The sequence below is a fragment of the Dromiciops gliroides genome, chromosome 3, assembly GCF_019393635.1.
Source record: "Dromiciops gliroides isolate mDroGli1 chromosome 3, mDroGli1.pri, whole genome shotgun sequence".
In the NCBI taxonomy this organism is placed as follows: Eukaryota; Metazoa; Chordata; class Mammalia; order Microbiotheria; family Microbiotheriidae; genus Dromiciops; species Dromiciops gliroides.
Window position 1 is genome coordinate 127,610,435 of NC_057863.1, and position 22,060 is coordinate 127,632,494.

At 36.6% G+C, this 22,060-nt stretch overlaps 1 protein-coding gene across 1 annotated transcript in view; it reads left to right on the forward strand.

Annotated features, from left to right (window-relative positions):
* Positions 1-19,815: 19,815 nt before the first annotated feature.
* Positions 19,816-22,060, forward strand: part of SCEL (sciellin) — a 132,332-nt gene continuing 130,087 nt past the window's right edge. The window contains exon 1 of the mRNA XM_043996635.1: positions 19,816-19,861. Within this exon, the coding sequence (XP_043852570.1) occupies positions 19,822-19,861 (40 nt within the window). The 5' untranslated portion in view covers positions 19,816-19,821. The remainder of the gene's footprint in view (positions 19,862-22,060) is intronic.

Genomic DNA, 22,060 nt, shown 5'->3' on the forward strand with positions numbered 1-22,060 from the left:
CATTCAGAACATGTCTTTTTACTTTGGTTCCCAGATGACAAAGAAACTAATTTAGCATTAGCCAGTTAGGACATTAGCAGCAAAACATATGTAGTATGAATATTTTTCTGTCCTTTTAGCAGATTATTTGATTTTCAGGCTTAAATATCAGTTTTTAGTTAGCTGGTTAATGTAAAATTCTGTCCAAAACTATTAAAACACACTAGTATCAGTGCCCATACTCCTAAAAGCTGCTTTTTTCTCCATATTTTCCTTGTTGATTATCCATTTTCCTTGGTTCCATTAACTTCTCTATAACAGATCCATTAGAGATATTGTAGCCTCTGATACTACAATAAATTGATAAACCTAACTTCTGGTCTGCTAATCCTATCTACTCCCCAATCCCAAACCAAGGTTAGGTTTTCTCTAACTTTTCTAGTCTTTTCTCTTATCTTTTCTTCTACCCTCCATTACTACTCTACTTATGTTTTCCACACCCACCTTTTTTTCTCCTTTTCTTTGTCTCCTCTCCTATCTCCCTCTTGCTGCCCTGCTAGTTTTTCCCCTTACTCAATGAACACTTTTGCTAAAGAGGGTGAGGAAGGGATGATAGTAACAAGGAGGGATGGAGGCTGCAATAATCCAACCTAATAAAAATGAATGAAAAGTTATCCTCAGGAGACAGTAGGATGGTATATCATTGACTTTTTGTAGCGAGAGAAACAGAAAGTTTAGGAAGGTTGGGGCTTAGCAGGTAGGTGGCCCAGGTAGAAACCAGGTGTCCTTGGGATTATACCAAAAGGAGCAGGGACTAAGGCTGGGTTAACAGGCAAATAGAACAATAAGCATTTGTTAGAATTCTCCCTGGAGAAGTATCCACCCACAGTTCAAGGCAAGGAGTCACTGAAAAAAATCCCAAAGGAATGCCTTGCTGTGAAGAGAAGCTAAACCAGATTGGTTCATGGATGTCTAAATCAGAAAGAATCTCAAGAAAACGAATGTGGTTGATAGTGCCAAATGCAACTGAAAAAATTGAAAAGATTTGGGACTGAGAAGAGAGATTATATCAGAAGGAAAGAGGTTGATAGCAACATTAAAGATTGGTTTCAGTGGAGAACTAAAGACGAAAGTTAGACTCCAGAGGGCTCACAAGGGTGTGGGAATAAGATAACATAGGCAGTGGGTGGAGATTACCTGTTAGAGGGGTTTGTCCATGAATGACAATAGTTGGGAGGGTCATATTTTTCTGTCTTCACAGATTCCTGGTTGTGAAGTTGTAATATTACCTCTCAGTTCTCACCCCTAAGGCCTTCTGGGCTTCTGGAGGTGGAAGGTCCAGTTTTAATACTGTTTTGGCTCCTGTCTGTCATACTGAAAATATAGGTGTTGGCATCTGTTTTTATTAGCTCCTTTGGTTCTAGCCTCTGAATTAAAAATGACAACTGTTTGAATTTAGGAAACCAAAATTCCTATGTGAGAACAATTTATTATCCATACTAATAAAATTTTCTCCACAAAAGAAAACAAACAAACAAAACAAAACAAAACATTCTTTTCTGATGTCATATCCTAGTCTTGGGGCTGTGCTGGGGAAGGCCAAATTCTGATAGGTTCCACCCAGATGGGCCTGAGTGAGGATGTATGAAATATGTTTATCTGCTATCCAAGAACTAGGCAAGCTAAATAACAACAAGCATTTATATAGCGCTTTAAGGTTTGTGTAGCACTTTATGTGTGTTTAATTTATTTACAAAACCCTGTGAGGTAGGTGTTATTATTAATTCCCATTTTAAAGATGAAGAAACAGGCTGAGAGAGGTCATTACTTATCCTAGGTCACACAGTTTGACAGTACCAAAGGCAGGATTTGAACTCAGGTCTTTCTGAGTTCTAGCTAGCTGCCTAAGTATGAAGAGAATCATCACCAGTAGTCTGGTCAACAATTAATTAGTTTGGGTGGGGGCAGCTAGGTGGCAAAGTGGATAAAGCACCGGCCCTGGATTCAGGAGGACTTGAGTTCAAATCCTGCCTCAGACACTTGACACTGAGTGACCCTGGGCAAGTCACTTAATCCTCAATGCCCCGCAAAAAAAAAAAAAAATTAGTTTGGGTGGGGGGAGCATAGCATCCCATGAAATAGAAAGTACAAAACAATCCCCAGTCCTTTAAAAAGGCAAGGATGGTGGTAAGGTGAAAAAAAAAAGAGTCAGGGCCGGGCAGGGATACAAAGAATCATACAGTTCTCAGATCATCTATGAAAATTAATTGTTCAAACTATTATCATTTAATCTCTGTCTGATGACCAGTATTGACACACTACATGATGAACTGAGTCATTGCTGTATCAATATTCTTCCTACTTATGTCGTTGCAGAATCTCTGAGTTAGAAGGGATCATAAGATAATAGATTTAGAGCCAAAAGTTCCCTTAGAGGTCACTGACCAGCATGCAGATGAACAGGAGAGAATTCTACAATTTACTCACAGACTGATTTCCATTTGAAGACTTTGAGTGAAGAGGAACCTCACTTTTTGAGTGAGAGCATTTCACTTTGGAGCAGTTCTAATGGTTAGAGAGTTTTCCTGACACTGAACCTAAATCTACCCTCTGCAATTTCTTCCTTTTGCTCCAAGTTTTGCTTTCTGAGACCAAGCAAAACAAGTCTGATTCTTCTTATACTTGATGCCTTTTCAAATAACTGAAGACAGTCATCATCTCCTACTTAAGTCTTCTTTTCTCCAGGCTAAACACTGCAAGTTCTTTCAGCCAACATGGCTTCTCTTTATTATCATGGTCACTCGTTACTGGATGCATTGTAAATATTTTTCCTAAAATGGGACACCCAGAAACAAGCATCATTTGTTAGGTCTTGTTTGACCAGAACAGAGTATGGTGGGACTATTGCCTTCTTATTCCTGATGCACTTCTCTCTTAATGCAACCTAAGATCACATTCACATTAGGTGGTTTTTGTGGGTTTTTGTTTTTTTTTTGGTCTGCCATGTTGATATTTATTCACCTTGAAATACTCGAACTCCTCACTCCACCATAATTTTTTCATATAAATTAGCTAGCAACTCTTTCCTTATCTAGTATATGTAAAGTTGATTTTTTTTGTTTTTTTTAGTGAGGCAATTGGGGTTAAGTGACTTGCCCAAGGTCACACAGCTAGTAAGTGTTAAGTGTCTGAGGCCGGATTTGAACTCAGGTACTCCTGACTCCAGGGCCGGTGCTCTATCCACTGCGCCACCTAGCTGCCCCTAAAGTTGCTTTTGAAAAGAAAAAGTTCAGTATTTGCACTTATTTCTATTAAGTTTCATATTATTAGATTCATTACATTGATCTAGCATGCTGAAATCTTTTTTGATTCTAAATCTGTTGTTCCATGTGTTAGTTATCCTCAGGCTTCTGTGATCATGAGAAGGATGCTATCCCTTCCTTTACTTAAACCATCAATAAAAAATATTAATCCCCAATTAGACACTAAATTAGAGATCCTGAAAATTAAAGGAGAAATCAATAAGATTGAAAGCAAAAAAACTATAGAACTAATCAATAAAACTAAGAGCTGGTTTTATGAAAAAACCAATAAAATAGATAAAATACTGGTTAATTTGATTAAAAAAAAGAAAGAAGAAAACCAAATTACCAGTATCAAAAATGAAAAGGGTGATGTTACCACCAATGAAGTGGAAATTAAAGCAATAATTAGGAAATATTTTGCCCAACTGTATGCCAATAAATTTGACAATCTAAATGAAATGGATGAATATTTACAAAAATACAAACTGCCCAGGTTAACTGAAGAGGAAATAAAATCCTTAAATAAACCCATATTAGAAAAAGAAATTGAACAAGCTATTAATGAACTCCCTAAGAAAAAATCCCCAGGGCCAGATGGGTTTACGGGTGAATTTTACCAAACATTTAAAGAACAATTAATTCCAATATTATACAAATTATTTGGAAAAATAGGTGAAGAAGGAGTTCTACCAAATTCGTTTTATGACACAAATATGGTGGTGATAACAAAACCAGGCAAAGCAAAAACAGAGAAAGAAAATTATAGACCAATCTCCCTAATGAATATTGATGCTAAAATCTTAAATAAGATATTAGCAAGGAGATTACAGCAAGTGATCACCAGGATAATACACTATGACCAGGTGGGATTTATACCAGGAATGCAGGGCTGGTTCAACATTAGGAAAACTATTAACATAATCAACCACATCAATAAGAAAACCAACCAAAATCATATGATTATCTCAATAGATGCAGAGAAAGCTTTTGACAAAGTACAGCACCCATTCCTAATAAAAACACTAGAGAGTTTAGGAATAGGGGGAGCTTTCCTTAGAATAATAAACAGTATCTACCTAAAGCCATCAGCAAGTATTATATGCAATGGAGATAAATTAGAGGCCTTCCCAATAAGATCAGGGGTGAAACAGGGATGTCCATTATCACCCCTATTATTTAATGTTGTCCTAGAAATGTTAGCTTTAGCAATCAGAGAAGAGAAAGGAATTAAAGGAATTAGAATAGGCAAGGAGGAAACAAAACTATCACTCTTTGCAGATGATATGATGGTATACTTAAGGAATCCTCGAGAATCAAGTCAAAAATTACTTGAAACAATTAACAACTTTAGCAAAGTAGCAGGATATAAAATAAATCCACATAAATCATCAGCATTTCTATACATGACCAACAAAGTCCAGCAGCAAGAGATAGAAAGAGAAATTCCATTTAAAGTAACGGTAGGTAATATAAAATACTTGGGAGTCTACTTGCCAAGACAAACCCAGGAACTCTATGAACACAACTACCAAACACTCTTCACACAAATCAAATCAGATCTAAATAATTGGAAAGATATCAATTGCTCATGGATAGGCAGAGCTAATATAGTAAAAATGACAATACTGCCTAAATTAATTTACTTATTCAGTGCCATACCAATCAGGCTACCTAAAAATTATTTTATACAGCTAGAAAAAATAATAACAAAATTCATCTGGAAAAACAAAAAATCAAGAATATCCAGGGAAATAATGAAAAAAAATTCACAGGAAGGTGGGTTAGCGGTACCAAACCTGGAGCTTTACTATAAAGCGGCAGTCATCAAAACTATCTGGTACTGGCTAAAAAATAGAGTGGTAGATCAATGGAATAGGCTAGGCTCAGGAAATGCAGTAGTAAATGACACTAGTAATGTAGTGTTTGATAAACCCAAAGACTCCAGCTTCTGGGATAGGAACTCAGTATTTGACAAAAACTGCTGGGAAAACTGGAAGATAGTATGGCAGAAATTAGGCTTAGACCAACATCTTACACCTTATACTAAAATAAGGTCAAAATGGATACATGATTTAGACATAAGAGGTGATACCATAGGTAAATTAGGAGAGAAAGGAATAGTGTACCTATCAGATCTTTGGAAAGGAGAACAGTTTTTGACCAAACATGAGATAGAGTATATTATAAAATGCAAAGTGGATGATTTTGATTATATTAAATTAAAAAATTTTTGTACAAACAGAAGCAATGCATCCAAAATTAGAAGGGAGGCAGAAAGCTGGGAAACAATTTTTGAGGCCAGTGCTTCTGATAAAGGCCTCATCTCTAAAATATATAGGGAATTAAATCAAATTTATAAGAATCCAAGTCATTCCCCAATTGAGAAATGGTCAAAGGATATGAACAGGCAGTTTTCTGATGAAGAAACCAAAGCTATCTATTCCCATATGAAAAAATGCTCTAAATCTCTAATGATTAGAGAGATGCAAATTAAAACAACTCTGAGGTACCACCTGACACCTATCAGATTGGCTAAAATGACAAAAAAGGAAGATAATAAATGTTGGAGAGGCTGTGGGAAAATTGGAACACTAATGCATTGTTGGTGGAGCTGTGAGCTGATCCAGCCATTCTGGAGAGCAATTTGGAATTATGCCCAAAGGGCGATAAAGCTGTGCATACCCTTTGACCCAGCAATCCCACTTTTAGGTCTTTTGCCCAAAGAAATCATGGAAGGGGGAAAGGGACCCACATGTACAAAAATATTTATAGCTGCTCTTTACGTGGTAGCAAGGAATTGGAAGTTGAGGGGGTGCCCATCAATTGGGGAATGGCTGGACAAGTTGTGGTATATGAATACAATGGAATACTATTGTGCTGTAAGAAATGATGAGCAGGAAGAGTTCAGAGAAACCTGGAGGGTCTTACGTGAGCTGATGATGAGTGAGATGAGCAGAACCAGAAGAACATTGTACACAGTATCATCAACATTGAGTGTTGACCTACTGTGATGGACTATATTCTTCTCACCAATGCAATGGTACAGAAGAGTTCCAGGGAACTCATGATAGAAGAGGATCTCCAAATCCAAGAAAAAAAAAGAAAGAAAGAACTGTGGAGTATAGATGCTGATTGAACCATATTATTTCTTTTGTTTTGGGTGCTGTTGTTTTTTTTTTCTATTTTGAGGTTTTGCATCACTGCTCTGATTCTTTCTCTTGTAACAGGATTAATGCAGAAATAGGATTAATGTTATTATGTGTATATATATGTGTGTGTATATATATATCTATATGTATATGTATAGATATATATAGATATAACCTATATCAGATTACCTGCTGTCTAGGGGAGGGGGGGAGGGAGGGGAGGGAGGGAGGGAGAAAAATCTGAAAGTGTAAAGCATGTATAAACAAAAGTTGAGAACTATCTTTACATGTAACGGAAAAAATAAAATATCTCAAAAAATAAAAAAAAATAAAAAAAATAAAAAATATTAACTAGGACAGTGGAAAGTGCAAATCACAGCTGTACTCCACTAGAGACCTCTGAAGCTGACATTGTCACCTTAATGACTTCTCTCTTAGTGCTCAGTCTTTTGATTAGTTTTAAATCCACCTAACTTCGCCTTCTTATCTAGTTCACACATCTTCATCTTGTTCACAAGGATAATATCAGAGGTTTTGTTAAATGTTTTGTTGGGAACATTTTATATATTGGCAGATTAGTTCACTGTATTGGCTTTATTGCTTAACTGTTTTGTTCAGGAAGGGTACAATTCAGCAGAGAGGTGGTAAACAGAAGAAGATGGTATATTTCCATAATTTCCTGTAATGTAATAATAAAAGAAATCAGTAAAATTTAGTTTTTAAAATATCAAATGCCTTTCTAAAACATATACATGCTCTGTCTGTAGCATTTTGTTGATCTGTCAATCTAGCTATCTCATCATAAGAGTGCTGGTTTTTTAGTAGTTTGTGAGTCATGTCTGACTCTTTGTGATACCATTTTGGGGGTTTCTTGACAAAGATATTGGAGTTGTTTGCTATTTCCTTCTCTAGCTCATTTTATAGATTGAGGAACTGAGACAGACAGGGTTAAGTGATCTCCTTAGAGTCACATAGCTAGTAAGTGTCTGAGGCAAGATTTGAATGCACAAAGAGGAGTCTTCCTGATTCCAGGCCTTGCAGTCTATCCACTATGCCACTGGTTACCCCAATCATAAGATCAAATGGGGATAAATCAGCATTGCTTGTCCTTGGTAAAGCTATTTTCACTTTAGTAGTTGTTGCTTTTATTTCTAAATGTTGATACACTGTCCCTTTAATAATATGATGTAGAAGCCAAGCCAAGATCATCAGCCTAAATTCATAGGCTCTACTCCCTTGACTTACACACACACACACACACACACACACACACAGACACACACACACACACAGACACACACACACACACACACTTCTATATGTCTCTAGTCTTGTAGCAATGCCCCCCTCCCCCCGCCAGCCCTCACCTCCAAGAACTCAAAAATATTGACACTGATTCAAAAAAAACCAATTTTTTAAATTACCATAGGATTTAAACAGAAAGTTTGTAGGGATAGATAACACAACAAACATCGGAATCACGATTCCTCTTCGCTACCAAAAAACAAACAAATAACAACAACAAAAAGCAAACAAACAAAACAAATGCCGAGCCACATAATTTGAACTTATTGAATCAAATGACAGAAAGAGTTACAACTAAACAGATGACTATTTTGTAACTTCTCCTGGGAGAGGTTATCATAAGAGTTGGTAAAGTTGGTTTCATCCTGTGTCCAGAGGTGATTTTTCATGGGGCACTTGGTCATCTTGCCTTGTAATGTTTACTATGGACATAAACAAATGGACCATCATGAAGATACTCACAGTTTATGTGTCATCATCTATTGTAAAGGATGATGGGGTAGAAAAAAGATCTATGAAAAACTCAGGGGGCAGCTAGGTAGAACAGTGGGTAAAGCACTGGCCCTGGATTCAGGAGGACCTGAGTTCAAATCTGGCCTCAGACACTTGACATTTACTAGCTGTGTGACCCTGGGCAAGTCACTTAACCCCCATTGCCCTGAAAAACTCAGTAAGAATGGCTAAATTAATTCAGAATTACAAGATCTCCAAGGTGGAAGGAACTTCAGGGCATACTTGCACAATATTTTATCCTCCCACAACCTTGACAAGTAGCTATTTACCCTCTGACTAAAAACTCCAGTGATTTCAAACCCATTTCCTTGAAGGTTCATGATTTTCACCTGAAAATGGGCTCAGGATAGAACGATGAAAATTGTTAGGAAGTATGGTTCAAGGGAAAGAAATGAGAAAAGCTGAAGGCTTGTAGAATGGTTAGAAGTCTCAAACTTCTCAACTGTGAATCTTCTTCAAGAAGAGAGATGGAAAATATTAAATGTGGCAAGTGTCAAATGAAATCAGAAAAATGAAATTGAAGAATAATTTTTGAGTCTGGTTCAATAGTCCCAAAGCAACTGGTTCTAAGTGCAGTAGTCAGTTTAGAATCACCTTTCTGCATGCAATCAAATCATCAGTTGTTTAGAAAAAAATCAAAGGAAGCATCAAGTGAAAATAAAGGATAAGGATGCCTATAATTATAGCAGCTCCAACACTATCTGTTTAAATTGTTCACTTTAAAAAAAAGGAAATAGACACAAGTTGACTTTATCATCATATCTTAGAAAGATGAACCGATGCAAAACTACTGCTGTATTGATGGGCCATAAAAGCCCAGATGTTTACTCTTTTGTGTCATTTGGGAGGCAAGGGGAGAAGCTTTCTGGGGCCCATCTCGTCTCCCTCTCTGCCATGACTAAGGGACATCTCTATGTAACCTGTACCAACTACTGATCCCCAACCCATTTCAGGAACTCATGTACTCCACGTTGCACCAAGCAGACTTGGGTCTAGAGTTTTCTTTTTCATCAAAAATGATAATTCAGTTAGTGCCAGAGATAATGTTTCCTTTTAAAAAAATATCTATTCTGTTAAATATTTCTCAATTGGTAATAATTTTTACCAATCATTTTTTTTAAATGTTGTGTTCCAAATTCTCTTCCTCCCTCCTTGAAAAGGCACTTTGATTTTAATCTTATATATGATGTCATGCCTAACATATTTGCATATTAGTCTTGTTGCCAAAGAAAATACAAACAAAATAAAACAACAAAAATAAAGGGAAAAAGTATGCTTCCATCTGCATTCAGATTCCATCAGTTCTCTCTCTGGAGGTGGATGGCAGTTTTCATCATGGGTCCTTTGGAATAGGATTGATTCATTGTCTTGATCAAAGTAGCTAAGTCTTTCTGTATACAATGTTCTCCTGGTTCTGCTCATTTCATTTACTTGAATTCAAAAGTCTTCCCAGATTTTACTGAAGCCATCTTGCTCATCATGTCTTACAGTACAATAGTACTCCATCACAACCATATACCACAACTTGTTCAGCTACTAAGCAGTGGATGTATATCTCCTCAATTTCCAATTTTTGGCCATGACAAGAAGAGCTGTTACAAATATTTTTGTACAAATAGGTCCTTTCCCCCTTTTCTTTGATCTCTTTCTGATACAGAGCTAGTAGTGGTGTTTCTTGGTCAGCTTTATAGCCCTTTGAACATAGTTCCAAATTGTTAAACAGAATAATTGAATCAGTTTAAACTTCACCAACAGTGCATTAGTGTCCCAATTTTTCCACATCCCCTTTAGCATTTGTTTTTCCCCTTTTCTGTTATATTAGTCAATCTGATAGGTATGAGGTGGTATCTCAGAGTTGTCTTGATTTACATTTCTCTAATCAGTAATGATTTAGAGCATTTTTTCCTTCTGATTATAGCTTTAATTTCTTCATCTGAAAACTTCCTGTTCATATTCTTTGAGCATTAATCAACTAGGGAGAGGCTCTTATCTTTATAAATTTGACTCGGTTTGCTATATATTTGAGAAAAGAGGCCTTTGTCAGACTTGACACTCTAGTATCCCATTTCACTTCTAGTTTTGACTGTGTTAGCTTTGTTTGTGCAAAAGCTTTTTAATTCCATGTAATCAAAATTATCCATTTTACTTCCTGTGATCCTCTATTTCTCATTTGGTCATAAACTCTTTTTTCATCCATAGATCTGACAGGTATAATCATTTATTACTATGTATTATATACCTAATCTATTTCAATGATCCACCTTTTCTTAGCTAGTGACAGACTGTTTTGATGATTACCATTTTGTAATATAGTTTGAAATCTGGAATTGCTAGGATACCTTCCTTGAGGTTTTTTTTTCATTGATTCCCTTGATATTCTTGATGTTTTGTTCTTCCAGATGAATTTTATTACTATTTTTTCTAGGTCTGTAAGATAATTCTTTGGTAGTTTGATTGGTATGGCGCTAAATAAGTAAATTAAGCAGCTGTCATTTCTATTATATTAGCTCATTCTACGCATGAACAATAAACATATCTCTAATTGTTTGGATCTGTCCTTATTTGTGTGAAAAGTAATTTATAATTGTGCTCATATAATCTCTGGGTTTGTCTCGGCAGGTAGGCCAAATATTTTATATTGTCTGCAGTTATTTTAAATGGGAATTTCTCTTTCTCTCTCTTCCTGCTGAGTTTTGTTGGTAGTATATAGAAATGCTGATGATTTATATGAGTTTATTTTATATCCTGCAACTTTGCTGAAGTTGTTAATTGTTTAACTAGTTTTTTAGTTGATTCTCTAGGATTCTCTAAGTACACAATCATGCATCTGCAAAAAAACGATAGGTTTGTTTCCTCATTGCCTGTGTTTATTACTTTGATTTCTTTTTCTTTGCTTATTGATATAGCTAGCATTTCTATTACAATATCAAATAATAGTTTTGATAAAGGAAATCCTTGCTTTATTCCTGATCTTATCGGGAAGGCCTCAAATTTATCCCCATTACTGATAATGCTTGCTAATGGTTTGAAATAGATGCTACTAGGGGCATCTAGATGGTGTAGTGGTTAAAGCACCAGCCCTGAATTCAGGACTACCTGAGTTCAAATCCGGCCTCAGACACTTGACACTTACTAGCTGTGTGACCCTGGGCAAGTCACTTAACCCTCATTGCCTGAAAAAAAAAATAGATGCTACTTATCATTTTAAGAAAGGCTCCATTGATTCCTATGCTTTCTAGTGTTTTTAATAGGAACAGGTGTAGTATTTTGTCAAAGCTTTTTTTTTTTTCTGTATCTATTGTGAGAAAATTTTCTCCATTATTTCTCTCCTTTCCACCCTTTCCCAGGGCATGTCTCTTTCTCACCTATCCATTTTTTATGCCATACCAATATAATTGATTCACTCCTGTATTCTTTATTTAGAATACTTCTAAATGTCCTAATAATGATAAAGTTCTTAGAAGATACATATGTTACCTCTCCACATAGAAAGGTAAACAGTTTATCTAATTGAGTCCCTTATAATTTCTATTTCATGTTTACCTTTTTATGCTTCTCTTGAGTCTGATATTTCAAAAGTAAATTTTCTATTTAGCTTTGATCTTTTCATTAGGAAAGCTTGAAAGTCCTCTATTTCATTAAATATCAATTTTCCCCTTGAGTAATCAATTATACTCCATTTTGTTGAGTAGATTATTCTTGGTTGTAATCCCAAATTTTTTGCCTTTCAGAATAGAATATCATATTCCAAGCCCTCCACTCTTTTAATGTGGTAGATGCTAAATCTTTTGTGATCTTTTCTGTGGCTCCACAGTGTTTGAATGTTTGTTTGTTTGTTTTTGTTTTGTTTTGTTTTTGATGCTTAAAGTATTTTCCCCTTGACCTTAGAATTTGTAAATTTGGCTATAATTTTCACTTTGGGATTTCTTTCAAGAACTGATTGGTGGATTCTTTCAACTTCTATTTAATCCTTTGGTTCTAGGATATAGTGGCAGTTTTCCTTCATAATTTCCTAAAATGTAATGTCTAGGTTCTTTCTTTGATTATGACTTCTAGGTAGTCCAAAAGCCTTAAATTATCTCTCCTTGATCTATTTTTCAGGTCAGTTATTTTTCCTATGAGATACTTCACAATTTCTTCTATTTTTTTATTCTGTTGACTTTATTTTATGTTTTCTTTTCCACTTTCCCAATTCTAATTTTAAAGTATTATTTTCTCCAGTGAGTATTTATACCTCTTTTTTCCATTTGGCCAATTATGTATTTCTAAAGTGTTATTTTCTTCAGTATTTTTGTGCCTCTTTTACCAACCTGTTAATTATTTTTTCCCATAATCCTCTTCCTTTGCTTTCATTTCTTTGCTCACTTTTCCCACTATCATTATTATTTGATATTCAAAAATTTTTTTTAGCTCTTCCAGGTTTTCTTTGAGACTTTGCTTGTACTTGTTTTGACTTCATAGTCTTCCTCCAAGTTTGTGTCTTGATCTTCTTTGACACCATAGTAGCTTTTTTAATGACCAGGTGTTTTTTTGTTTGGTTGGTTGGTTTTTGTTGTTGTTGTTGTTGTTGTTGTTGGTTTTGCTATTTGCTCATTTTCTTGATTTGGAACTTTATGTTAATGTTGAGCTCTCTTACTGATATAGGGTGGGGGGGAGGGCACTGTCTCAAGTTTTGGGCTTTTTTTTCCTCTCTGCACTACTGTTTTATTGCTAGTTCTGGGGTTTTGGAAGTTTTTGGTGTTTCCAAGGTGGTATGATCTGGGGGTAGGTGGGGTCACTGCTCTCTTGGTCTCCACTCTATTTCTTGCCCAGGAAGAGCTCTTGTGGTCTTTTTAATTTTTTTTAATTAATTAATTATTTTTGCAGGGCAAATGAGGGTTAAGTGACTTGCCCAGGGTCACACAGCTAGTAAGTGTCAAGCGTCTGAGGCCGGATTTGAACTCAGGTTCTCCTGAATCCAGGGCCAGTGCTTTATCCACTGCGCCACCTACCTGCCCCTCTTGATGTTTTGGGATTGAAATCAATACTGCTCCTCAGGACCCATTCCTTCTTGGGACCAGAAAAGGTACTGTTCCTCATAGTTCCTTATCCCTTGGGGCCAGAAATGATACTGCCCTTTAGGGCTTCCACTCTCTCTTGGCTGAAAATGCTTCTCTTCATCCTTGAACTATGACCCAGAAGTGGATATAGGCAATGGAGCTGCCATACTATTGCTCCTCAGGGCTCTTGTTTCTTCTTGAGCAGAGGCACTACTCTTAACCCTTGAACTGTGATGCAGAAGTTGGTATAAGCAATGGAATTGCCAAACAGTGTCTGGTCTTGCATACACTGCTAGAACTGAGGTACTTTGTAATTTTCTGACAAGTTGCCAGGTCCTCTTACTATTTCTGGAATTATAGCTTTTGAAACTGCTGCTGCTTCTGTCACCACCATCTATTTCTACCACTAGTGTTTCATTGATGTGGGCTTTGGATCAGCCTCCTCTCCTATGTTACCAATCTCTCTTTTTGATCTCCTATATTGTCTTGGGCCAGAGGAATGTCTCATTCTGACCTTTGCTGGCTCTTTCACTCCAGAATTTGATTTGTGGTGTTATTTTAAAGTTGTTTGGAGGGGAATGTCAGGAGAGCTCCAGCTGAGTGCTTTCTCTACTCTGCCGTCTTGTCTCTGCCCCCAACACATAGCTTTTATTTGAAATCCAGTATTCTTTCCCTCTATTATGTGTGGAGTTTATAACTATAAAGATAGTTGTTTGTTACCTCATGTTTGGCTTTTTGAGGAATAAAGATAGATAGAATGTTAACTCAAATGATAAAAAGCACATTACCCATTAGCTGACACATTTTTTCTAGTAGGATAAAATGTCTTCCTCTTTTTTTGTTGCCAGGTAATTTTTCAGTTTTTAGTATTCTATGTATGTGTTTATGGTCTTATACATGATAGGATACTTTACAATAGTCTTAATATCCTTGTCATCATTCTGGTTTCCTCTCTGTCCCTGTTCTTTTTTTTTTTTTTTTTTTGGTGAGGCAATTGGGGTGAAGTGACTTGCCCAGGGTCACACAGCTAGTAAGTGTCCAGTGTCTGAAGTCAGATTTAAACTCAGGTCCTCCTGAATCCAGGGCCTGTGCTTTATCCACTGTGCCACCTAGCTGCCCCTGTCCCTGCTCTTTTGAGCTTGCACTTGTGATCTAGATAAGAGTAAGCAGCTGCTTATAGATTCTTAAGTGCCAGATATAGCATCTCATTTTTTTAACATCCAGTATGGTGTTTTTCCATCAATATCCTATACTTTTCTGAAGATATAATTTAGCATCTTATACTGTATTATCTAACTAGTACCATCTTTCTCTTCCCATCCATGTGAGCGAGAGGGAGCGGTCAGTTCACCTTCCAGTGGAAAGAGAAGCAAGACTTGGCAACAAGGTTAGAGAGATGCCAGAATTGTAAGGCTTCTCTTTGTCAGACATTGGGTTCACTTATTCCTGCTTCATAATTGATAAGCTAGCTTTTGTTAAAAGATATTGGGAGTCTCTACCAGCAACATAAAAGTTTGGGAATGAGAAAATTCTTGTCCATGAGAGTTTCTATTTTTCCTCCTCAAGTTTACTGGCACTTGAGTCTATGACCCTATAACAATGGAAAAGCTAGGAGTTCCAGGTTCAGAGTTTAGATTTGCTCATATTAGGATTGGCCCTCCTGGAAGTATGAGTCAAAAACCAAATAGAAAGAGTTGTTTACACCCCTTTTCCTGTTAATAAGAGGAACTTGGTGACCAGTTAAACAAACTATATTTTCCCTAGGATTCCTAAATTTGGAGTAATTTATGTGTGGTTTACAGACTGCTAAGGTCTGAGAGAGGAAGTGAGTATCTAGCCACTAGGTAGATGTTTTATTATTTAATGTACATTATTGTACATTAATGTACATCATTGATTCTTTCCCAAGAATAAAAATACTCTATTCAGTTAAACATATTTGCTTCTGTGGTGAAAGACTGTTGCCCTCTTCTCTAGGATACAGATGTCTAGAAATACAATAGTTTTCTAGTTTTAAGGTTTCCATGCCTTCTGGCCCTTTAAACACAGGCAACTAATCACTTCTTATCACTCTTCACTTGGCCATGTTTTCTCTGGCTGACTTCCACTGGAGTCTGAAGCAAACAAGCCTGAGGAGGGGAATGGGGCACACTTATAAAAATAAAAATAAATATGAAACACTGACAGAATACAAGGAAAGTATAATGAAGGAGAGATTAAATTGCAGAGACAGTAAAGGAAACAAGTGAATGCAGTAAAAAAGGAGGACAATTAAGGATTTACAGGGAAGGCATAGCCAACCCCTGGTATAGTGGGAAAAGTGCTGGGCCTGGAGTCATCAGACCAAGGTTCTCAGCTTCAATACTATGAAAGGAAATTTGACAAGGCCTCAGATTGGAAAGTGATCTCAGAAGTCCTCAAATCCCTCTATTATACAATGTCTTTGGTTCTCCATCGAACCACCTGCTATCCACAGCAGCTCATTCCAGAACATTGAAGTAGGGTCTCAGAAAAATCTAAGTTCTAATCCCACCTCAAATGCTTACTTGCTATGTGGTCCTGAAAATCCACTTAACTTTTCTGGGCCTCAATTTTCTCATCTATAAAATGAGAGAAGTTTGTTTGATAATTTACAGGGTCCCTTCCAACTCTCTATTGATGATTCTATGATAGTTCTTGTCTGGAAGTTTTTCCTTATATCAAAAGTAATCTGTCACTCTTTAACTTCTAACTTTTGCTCCAGGATCTGACCTCTGTGGCCTAAAAGTAAGATGAATGGGTGAAAGTTATAGTGAAATACATGTGTCTCTTCCACTTGGCAGTGGCTATAATATTCAGGCTAAACATCTTCTGTTCTTTAAATCCTCAAATAACATGGTCTTTGATCTCTGGACCATGCTGGCCACCTTTCCTAGACATTATTTACTTTGTTAATGTCCTTCTTAAAAATGAAAATTGAACATTAAAAAATTGACCATATCTCTCTAGATAAGGCCTGACCAGGCAGAGAGCAGAGGAAGGATCTATGATTTCTTCCCTTTTTTTATATTATCCTTTTCTCAACAGAACTTTACATCATGTTAGATTATTTGGTTATCATAACATACTGTTGACTCATACTGACCTTGCAGTCTAGACCTTTTTCATTTGAACTGCTTTCTAGCCATAGAATCTACATTCTGTTTTATACAGTGAATTTTTTTAAACAAATTGTAGAATTGTACTTACCGAGAAAGAAATAACCAGGTAGGAGTTTACATAAAGAACACTTAGGGTTGTTTGTTTGTTTGTTTTGGGAGGGAGGGGTTTTAGACTGTAGATTCAATATGTGATGACCTCAAAAATGAGATGATCTAGCTGTAGTAGTAGAAATAGAATGTCCAGAATAAGAATGGTTCTTGGCCCCAGTGCTTTTCCTTGGTCAGACTACTTCTGGAATATTTCATTCACTTCTGCATTTTAGGAGGGTACACTGACAAGCTAGTAACCAATCAGAGGGGTATGGGAGCTTATAACCATATCATAAAAGGACCTGTTGAAGGAATTGGGGCTGATTAGCAAAGGAGAAAACATGATTTAATTACAGAATCACTTCAAATATGTGAAGGAAAAAGATGGAAAAGACATTCGATTACTCTGTCTTTAAATGGTAGACGTAGGATAAATGGATGAAAGTTATAAGGAGACACATTTCTACTAAGAGTAAGGAAGTACTTCTTGGTTATTAAAGTTCTTCCCAAATATGGCATATAGAATCTTGTGAGGTAGTTAGCTCCTTATATCTGGACCTGTGCAAACTGAGTATTTATGATGACTTGTTAATGTCATTCATGCTTTAGAAAGCTGTTGGACTAGAGGACTGCTAAGATCCTTTCTAATGCTATGATTCCTTGAACTTTTTCTTTTTCTCTACTAAGTTTTTTTTTTTTTCGTTTTTTTGGTGAGGCAATTGGGGTTAAGTGACTTGCCCAGATCACACAGCTAGTAATTGTTAAGTGTCTGAGGTCACATTTGAACTCAGGTCCTCCTGAATCCAGGGCCGGTGCTCTATCCACTGCGCCACTTGGCTGCTCCTCTACTAAGTTTTATCTTAATAGATAGGACCCATTATCCTAGCCTGCTGAGGTATTTTTGGATACTTATTCTATTATTCAGTGTGTTGCATATACAGGAGTATGGTGGTAGGTGTTTAGTAACTGACTCAGAAAATTAAAAAAAAAAAGTTTATTCTCCCTGATAAACATTTTATCCCTCACTTTCTTAAGTCTAAATAATCAACAAAGCAATGAGTCAAACCCTGATTTGCAGCATTTGCTGATTTCTGAGATGTAAATACTCACACTGAAAATTTAACAATTGGCTCTTTCAAGCTGTCTCCAGCACGCCCTTGTGATATCTCTTTGTGATGTTTCTTTCTTTCCGGTCTACTTACTTTCTGAGGGAGCAATCTTACTCCTATCTCATCTAGTAAAGATAGCATGTGTTTGATAAATGCACCACTTCCTTGGAAACTAGCTTTTCTCTCTAGATTTAACTTTCAGTTTGATAGGCATCCTTTTATTAGTTACATTGGCAGGCACAGAGCATACTCTGAGGGAACATTCAGGGGTCAAGGGGAATGTTCCCTCAGAGAGTACAGACACTTACACACATTCTTGATTAGGTGGCAATTATCTCCCATCAAATGTGTTCTTTAATAGCAGATAAAAAAAAGGCAGAATATTTGTCAATATTCTTAAGTTTTAGTTTTAACATTTTTCTTATGGCTTGACTATTTAAAAATTAAGATTCAGTATATTCATTAATTGAGTTCAAATCGAGCTTCAAATCGAGCTGTGTGATCCTGGGCAAGTCACTTCAATCTCCTCACTTGTAAAATGAGCTGGAGAAAGAGATGACAAACCACTACAGTTTCTTTTCCAAGAGAATCCCACAACTCAACAACAACAACAACAACAATATCAGACCTTAATTTCACTGGTAGAGGAAACTAACTGGTGAGGAAACCAGTAACATAATTTATCAATGAAGCCTACCTGCTTTGCAACTTAAAGTCTTAGAACACTGTGAGAAATTGTGTGATTTTCCCAGCATAGAACAGCCATGATGATGTTATTCAGTCTGTTGAAAGGAGTTGGACTAGATGGCTGGTAAGTCAGAAGTGGTATTGGAACCCAAATCTTCTGGGCTACAAGGACAGGTCTCTATCAACTACACCTTACTGCCTTTCCTTCTTGTACTCCTTTAGATAAGAAAAAACATTTGGTGGTCTCTATTATTCTCCAAGGAGGAAAAAAAGACTTTCCTTTGGGCAGATCAGGAGAGAACCACTTGGCAGAGATAGCCCTAGAGCTAAATCTTGAAGAAGGAAGTTAAGGATTCATAAAGTCAGAGGTAAAGAAATACTTTCCAGGCATGAAATGTGAATGTTGTAGAGCAAGTGCTTGCAAGGTGAGTTTGGGGAAGAGCTTGTAGTCCAGTCTGGCCAGAATAGAGAGTGTTTAGGAGATTAATCTGGCATCTAGGTGGTGCTGTGGATAGAGTATCTGTTGGCAGGAAGATTTCTCTTCTGGAGTTCAAATCTGTCCTCAGATACCTAATAGCTATGTGACTCTGGGCAAGTCACTTTAACACTGTTTGCCTCAGTTCCTCATCTGAAAATGAGCTGGAGAAGGAAATGGAAAACCACTCCAGTGTAAGGGGCAAAAATTCTAGCAATACTATCTAAAATCTAATGAGTGGTTACCAATAAATTATAAGCTTTAGCAAGAGTATTTAAGTGTTTAAGTATTTATTAAAGAGCATTAGGATCAGAGAGAAAGGTAAAAATCTAACTATTTCTAAGAGACCCCATCATCTAACCCACCATGGCAAGGTCAGGAACCAAAAGAGAGGAAGAACCCCTCGGCCAGCATCTGCTTCCTACTTCGTGTCCTCCTCCCAGAAATGGGAGGCTCCTCAAGTTGATTGGCTGATAGCCTTGATAGACAGTACCCACGAGCAAACATCACTTCCTGACGCCAAGGAACTGACCACATGGTTTGCCCTCAGACGCCTTCTCCTCATGGAGGTGCATTCCCACAGTAATTCTCCAGCAGGTGGCGTCATTAAAACTCCAAAATACTGTCACAAAGAGTTGGACACCACCGAAAAATGACTGAACAATAATAGGGGAATAATGGAAAGATGATTAGTTAAGGCTAGATTATAAATGGTATCAAAGACCACACTGAAGATTTTGTATTTCATCCTAGAGGCAATGGGGAAGAGGGAAATGCAAGGATTTTCCTTTCTCTGAGCTTTTCCTCATCTGTAAAGTCAGAGTTAGACCAGGTACCCTCCAAGGTATCTCTGGGAAGTTAAATGTACTCACATATTGTTTTTCAGTAGATTAGAGAGTTTATGTTTGTCTTAAGCTGTGTTCATGGAAATAAAGAGGAGCACTAAAACAGTCCCTAAATTAAATTCATAGACTTATTGTTTATTTGTTTGTTTTTTCCATTTTCTTTCAGATCCTGACTGGAAGACAGCATGTCAAATATTGCCTTGAGAAAAACATCTCCTGGAAATGGTAATATAGATGACTATTTTCCATAACTTGCATATTTATTCATTAACAAACATATATCAACGGTCTGCTATGAGCCAGACACTGTGGTAGGGGTGTGCATATAAAAAAATAAAACAATTCTTACTCTCAAGGAGCTAATTTTCTATTGGGGAAGAACATTTTATCCTTTGTTCTTTCTTTTGATTCTTGGATGACATAGTTTTGGGTTCCTTTGCTCCAGTTTTTTTATATCAGTCATAAAATGTGGTAATTAGAAGTAAATGAAATACTCTAGATATAGTCTGAATAAAGTATAATGAAATTTAGGCAGCTAGTTCACTCAGTGGACAGAATGCTGGGCCTGGAGACAGGAAAACTAATTTTTGTGAATTCAAATCCAGCCTTAGACACTTACTATTTCTGTGACTCTGGGTAAGTGACTTAGCCCTGTTTGTCTCAGTTTCTCATACCTAAAATGAGCTGGAAAAGGAAATGGCAAACTATTCTTTGTCAAGAAAACCCCAAATGGGGTCACCAAGAGTTGGACATAAGAATAAAATAATGAATAAAATGATGAAGATTAAAGAATAAAATAAAGAAACTATAATTCCAATTATAGAGGTTATATATAAATTGTACCCAAGTATAATCTAATTTCAATCTTTAGGAAATAAAAAACAATACAGTAGAAGGAATAAGCTTCTACTTTTGAGTCATACTCCCACATATTAATAAAATATCTAAATTGTTGTGAACTCTGACTACTAAAAGGACTGAGGATTTAAGGTATTTCAAAATAATAAAAATTTCTTAAATTAAGGCAATGTAATGGATTGAGTGCTGGACTTGGAATCAGAAAGACCTGAGTTCAAATCCTACCTTAGACACTTAGTAGTTGTGTGGTAAGACCTCAGTTTCCTCACGTGCAAAATAGGGATAATAATAATACTTACCTCATAGGGTTGTTGTTAGGATAAAATGAGATAGCCTTACAAACCTTAAAGCACTATATAAATGCTAGTTATTATTAAGTCTTTTGCCAGGTACTATGTAAAGTATTTTAAATGCTGCATATACTTCTTTCCAAGTAGTGACTTTTATTTAATATATGGAGCAGGAAAATATAACAAGAGACAAAAACATATTTTCTATAATGTAAGATATTGTACCTTAGTAATTCAGTTAACATACATTCAAAAAGGAATTTAAAAATTACTACTATGTGCCAGACACAGGGTTAGACACTGGACATATGAAAACAAAAATGAAACAGTGCCCTCAAAAAACAGGAACTTACCTACTAAGGAAATACCCATGGAAACTGTATATGGGGAAGGAAATAAACATTTATACAGGGCCAGGAACTATGCTAAGCACTTTACTGTTATTATCTCATTTGATCCTCACAACAACCCTAGGAGAGAGGTGCTATTTGGGGGAGGGGGGGGCGGCAATGAAGGTTAAGTGACTTGCACAGGGTCATATAGCTAGTAAGTGTCAAGTGTCTGATTCTGGATTTGAACTCAGGTCTTCCTGAATCCAGGGCCAGTGCTTTATCCACTGAGACACCTAGCTGCCCCGATATGTGCTATTTTTATCCTCATTTTACAGTTGAGGAAACGGAGGCAAACAAAGGTGAAGTGACTTTCCCAGGATTACATAGTAAGTGTCAGAGGTCAAATTTGAACTCAGGTTTCCTGACTCTAGGTCCAGTGCTCTATGTGCTATGCTACCTAGCTGCCTGTAGATTCTCAGAGTAGTTGATTGGAAAGGGTGCCAGGAGTTGTGTAGAAGGTTGCTCTATTTGGGATAGCCCATTGTAAAATTTTAATTGTGAGCATTTACACTTCTAAAATCAGCAAACACTACAAATCAAGGCTTGATTTATTGTTTCGTGGATTGCCTATGAAACTAGAGAAAATGTTAACAATGCAGATTAACTTTCAAAGTGAGTATTGGGCCTTTTTTTTTTTTTGGTGGGGGGGGAGGTGGAAAGTCAGTTAATAAACATTTTCCAACACACTCCCAGTTTTAGTCTCAGGTCTGCCACTAATTAGCTGTATGACCTTAAACCAGTCTCTTACCCCATCTTGGGCTATTTTTTTTTTTTGCAATTCAACTTTTTATTTTAATAAAATCAGAATGCATATACAGTGTTAGTATCTAAACTAATACAATAGGGACAGCTAGGTGGCGCAGTAGATAGAGCACCGGTCCTGG